This window comes from Alexandromys fortis, unplaced genomic scaffold (assembly GCF_014885135.2).
Source record: "Alexandromys fortis isolate MF-2015 unplaced genomic scaffold, M_Fortis_MF-2015_v1.1 scaffold_35, whole genome shotgun sequence".
NCBI classification, from domain to species: domain Eukaryota; kingdom Metazoa; phylum Chordata; class Mammalia; order Rodentia; family Cricetidae; genus Alexandromys; species Alexandromys fortis.
The window spans coordinates 5,531,106-5,536,048 of NW_026067913.1; the positions used below are offsets into that span (position 1 = coordinate 5,531,106).

General features: G+C 43.6%; 1 protein-coding gene across 1 annotated transcript in view; it reads left to right on the forward strand.

Moving 5' to 3' along the window:
* Window positions 1-4,182, forward strand: part of Slc25a21 (solute carrier family 25 member 21) — a 144,215-nt gene extending 140,033 nt beyond the window's left edge. Inside the window, 2 exon segments of the mRNA XM_050138825.1 lie at window positions 644-696; window positions 4,121-4,182. Coding sequence (XP_049994782.1) covers window positions 644-696; window positions 4,121-4,182 — 115 coding nt within the window.
* The last annotated feature ends 761 nt before the right edge of the window (window positions 4,183-4,943 follow it).

Here is a 4,943-nt window from a genome sequence, read left to right on the forward strand (position 1 = left end):
TTTTTTTGGTTTTTCGAGACAGGGTTTCTCTGTGGTTTTGGAGCCTGTCCTGGAAATAGCTCTTGTAGACCAGGCTGGTCTCGAACTCACAGAGATCCTCCTGCCTCTGCCTCCCAAGTGCTGGGATTAAAGGCATGCGCCACCACCGCCCAGCTATTCTGTACTTTTAAAAGGTCTAATATTAGCATTCTGAAAATCTGGATCTTTAAATTTTTAAATATTTGACTTTTTAAATCATTTTTCTAAGTTTTAGTTTCTCAAGTAAACAATTGATACTTTATTATTTCCACCTAAACTGCATCGTATTTCCTAAGTGAAGACTGGGCTTGCAGTCTTTTAAATTCAATTACAAACGTCGTTTTTGCCCATATACGTGGCTGTCTTGAAAGCAAGAAGCATCTCACTGATGAAAGGCATGTTTCTGATTGGCCAGGACCAGCACAGCCTGTAATAAAGAACTGATTTACTTTCCCTTCATCTAGTTAGCTGCAGCAAATACCAAGCCAGATACTGTCAGGTTGGGGGTGGGTGTCAGTTCAAGTAGTTTCTTTGCAAATGCTGAGGGAGGCTCTCAATGAAGCTGGGGTCTACCTACCTATGTCCAGAGTAAGAATGTTGCACCCTTCTCTCTCTTCTGTTACAGGATTCTAGCCTTATACAAAGGCCTGGTTCCCAAGGTGATGAGACTTGGACCAGGTAATGATGCTCTGACTACTTAGGTCCTCCCCTCTTTACTGTTCTGGCATCTCTGCTTTGGTTGCCTATGAAGTTTACCACACTGGGGGAGGGAGAAATGTTAGGACACAAAGTTATCAGTTCAAGCTACAGAAAGCATCCATTAGAGACACTCTACCTTTGTTTAAAAATACTATTTATGGCTTTGCTGGAGGCCAATGAGTGTCATCGCCCTGTCAGTGGAAAAAGATCCACAGCCACCCAAGCCTGAGTGAGCCCCAAGTCATACACAGTGGCTTCAGGCTGAGTCAAGGATTTCACAGAGAAAGCCATCTGCTAAAATTCTCCCTTGGGCTCCAGGCTCAATCTTGTTTTTTGCCTCCCCTTTATTTCCAAAAGATGAAAGGAAGAGGGCTTGCTTCCCTGAGCATCAAGAGTTCCCTGAACCTCACTCCCCGTCACTTCTATGAAGTGAAGCGCTCACTTGTCCCAGACCCCATCAGTTTGGTAGTGAAGACTCCTGGCTTGGGGACAGGAGACCACAAAAAGAAAAGAAGAAAGAGAAAAGAGAGAGAGACAGAGAGAGAGAGAGAGAGAGAGAGAGAGAGAGAGAGAGAGAGAGAGAAAGAAAGAAGAAAAGAAAAGAAAGAAAGAAAGCCGACATTCCCACAGAGAGAGTCAGCTGCCTCTCTGTAAACAGATAAGAAAATAGCTGCTGGAGACTGAGCTGCCTGGGCAAATAGCCCTGGATTACGAGGCACCCTATGATTAAGTATGAACATATGTTCTAGACCGCACAGACATTTTTTTTTTAACCAGATCTCGTGCCCCTCCTTAGACATGCTGGTCGTCTTCTCTGGAACACTCTCTCCTCCCTTTGCTGTTCCTCCATTTTAACACCCACGTCCTCCTGTATTTCCCACACGTGTGTTTACATTCGACTCTCCATCTAGAAAAGGGACGGGTCTCCCCACCTTAGAGAGAGGACAGCAAGCAGCACGGGAGCTGAAGCTGGAGAACAGCTCACGCTACCCATCTCCTACCCCAACCTCTGTGGGCACCTGAGCATGGCTTTGTCTTCATAGTTGCCATCTAGACCTGCCTCCTGTCAATCACTGGTCCACATGTCAAAACCAACTAAGGAATAAAAACATTGGCAGGGCTGTGCGTCTCTGTACCTTTCCCTCACCAAACACTAAAGACTTAACAACAGACCTAACACCGGTGAAAATCACAGGTCCAGCCCAGGCCAGTTTTCTCAAAGAGTAGGGATGAAAAGAGTAACCAGGGAGAATGTAGCTAACGTGGTAATAATCCCCTGGAACCTTGAACCAAAACTCTTAAATAATCTGGACCCAAGTTCTGTTAGAGGCTTTCAAATGTTTGCGTAGGTATTTAGGTGCCCTAAGTTGCTGTGGTGTTAAGTGCGATGGAAAGGGTTGTTGTGTTACTGCCCAGCCTAAACCAAACTGTGAAGAACCAGTTACCAAGTGGAAACACCTGGTCTCTCCTTCATTTCAAATGTGCGAGTCCTAGGCACATCAAAGGGAGGACTTTAGAGGAGAAACGTGGGGTTTTGAGTTAAGGCCAAGGATATTTAAAGGAGAAAAGAAAATAGCATAAAAGAAAATGGGGGCCAGAGAGGTGGCTCAGTGGGTAAAGATGCTTCCCACTAACCCTGGCGACCTGAGTGGCTTCCCCCAGGGCCTGCATGGTGGAAGGAGAGAAGAAACCCCGTAAGCAGCCCTCTGACCGCCACTCTCTCCCTGGCATGGAGGCAGGGACACATATGGAATGGTGTGGGGCTTTCTAAAATAAAATTCAAAAATTAAACTTAAGATACATCGAGTGGGGGCTGGAGGTAGATCGCTGATGGAGCATCACAAGTGAGGAGGGAGGGAAGGAAGAGGATTGGAGAGAGTGGAGGGAGGGAAGAGATTAAGGAAAGAAAGCAAGCGGGGCACCCGGAATTTTCATCCTTCATCCTAGAGAGCCATTTCATCTTGTTTTTGTTAATGTTTTAGCAGCTTGATGTGGCTAACAATGTCCCTGATTTCTCCTCTAGATCTCACTAGGCTGAAAATCAAAGTAGTCTCTCTCTCTCTCTCTCTCTCTCTCTCTCTCTCTCTCTCTCTCTCTCTCTCTTCCCTGTCTTGGGGGCGGGCGGAGAGCATGAATGTTTACATTGTGAACAGTTAGTAAAAGTAAATGCAGTGAGCATGCACACACAGAGATAGACAGACAGACAGACACACACACACACACAACAGCCCTCCATAGGGTTTCTTGTTTGTTCATTTGTTTGTATTTTTAGAATTCAAGGAGAGTTTAACCAGCTGACAGGACTTTAATAGAGTATCTCCATGGGTTAAAAATGAAAATTACAGGCAGATAATTATCTTTGGTTTATAGTTACACAAACATGTGCAGCCTGTAGGTTTTTTTTAATCATATGGCAGTTTGTGCAAAATAGCTAAGATCCAAATCAAGTTCCTTTTCTTTCCAAGAGATCAACCTTCCACTCATGCAGCCAAGCCTGTTCTAAGTCATGCTCTGAGTTTTTGTCCACATTTGGATTTTGTAACTTTTTTTTTCACACAGGCCATTCTAAGTCACAAAAGACATCCTATTCATGACATCAGGTAGTGTTAGCTAGGCAAATGCTTGCCCCAGAGTGCAGGTGTCCAGCATCCTCTATACTTATTTCCCTGAGTTGTATTCCTGTTGATGTCTTTGACAGCAAACCACTTCCCAACCAGTTACACAGCATTCTCATCTAAGACAAAGGGAGGCCCTGCGCCACCCAGCTCTACCTCCAAATGTTCAAATTCACATCTGCACCCATCTGAGGATGAGAAGTGCAATGATGCTTAGCTCCCAACTTGCTTTTGTTAAGTTTTGCAAAGCAGTGTTTTAAGATATTCAGAAAGCATTTTCCAAACAGCACAGTTCAGTTCAAAAGTCAGACGCGTCTGTCAAAGCACAATCCTGGAGAATTCTTTCTTAAATGCAACCAAGACAATGCCAATTATGTCTAAAAGACGAGAACTCTTTTGGCTAGATGTAAGAATCTGAAAGTTTTCTTTTTTTTTTTTTCTGAAAGTTTTCTGTTCGCAGAAAAGTCACATGCCTTTACATGACTAAATATGTCTTTATTTATTTACTTTCTTTTAAGCCGAAAAAGAACCTGATGAGAAATAATGAAAGTCGCAGAAACTCATAGGAGGAAAAATGCATTTGGAAACACATGATGGTCTTGATTTTACTCTGAGAATTTTCCACAGTTGTTGTTTTCTATCTGCGCCTCAGAGCTCCGGATCTGATGATTCCAAAAGCCCCATTCTGATAAGGCCTCCTGAGCCTCTGTGGCATGGGGTGGAAGCGGGGAGCAGTGTCGATGCCTTTTCTCAGAACTCTGATGAGATGCAGCTTTTCTCTCTCCTAGGTGGCGCAGTGATGTTGTTGGTGTCTGAACACACCTATGCATGACTACAGGAAAACTGGTGACGTGCTAAGAAAATTTTCCCCTTAACAACGGACATGTGATCTGCGGTCCCATGAAGAGAAGACAGCCAGCTAAGCTAGATGTACGGTGAAGACGGAAGACAACCTATTCTGATAGTTTAGAGTTTTAGACAGATTGACAAGGCACTTTGGGCCATAGACCCACTGTGAGAAGAACAGGAACAGGAAGCAGTGGAGTGTGTAAGTTAGGTAGGAATGGGGTCCAGATCAGATACAGTTCATAAAAGCTATACGACTCACACTGCTTCACAATAAAAACTCATTTAATAATCTTTCTGAGAAGTCTATAAATACTTAAATTCTTCAGAATGGCTAAAATCAAAAACACCAATGATAGCCTTTGTTTGAGAGGATGTGGAGTAAGGGAAACACTCATCCATTGCTGGTGGGAATGCAAACTTGTGCAACCACTTTGGAAATCAGTGTGGCGGTTTCTCAGGAAATTCGTGATCAACCTACCCCAGGATCCAGCAATACCACTCTTGGGAATTTATCCAAGAGATGCCCTATTATACTACAAAAGCATTTGTTCAACTATGTTCATAGCAGCATTATTTGTAATAGCCAAAACCTGGAAACAACCTAGATGCCCCTCAATGGACGAATGGATAAAGAAAGTGTGGAATATATATACATTAGAGTACTACTCAGCGGTAAAAAACAATGACATATTGAATTTTGCATGCACATGGATGGAAATAGAAACCACTATCCTGAGTGAGGTAACCTGGACCCAAAAAGAT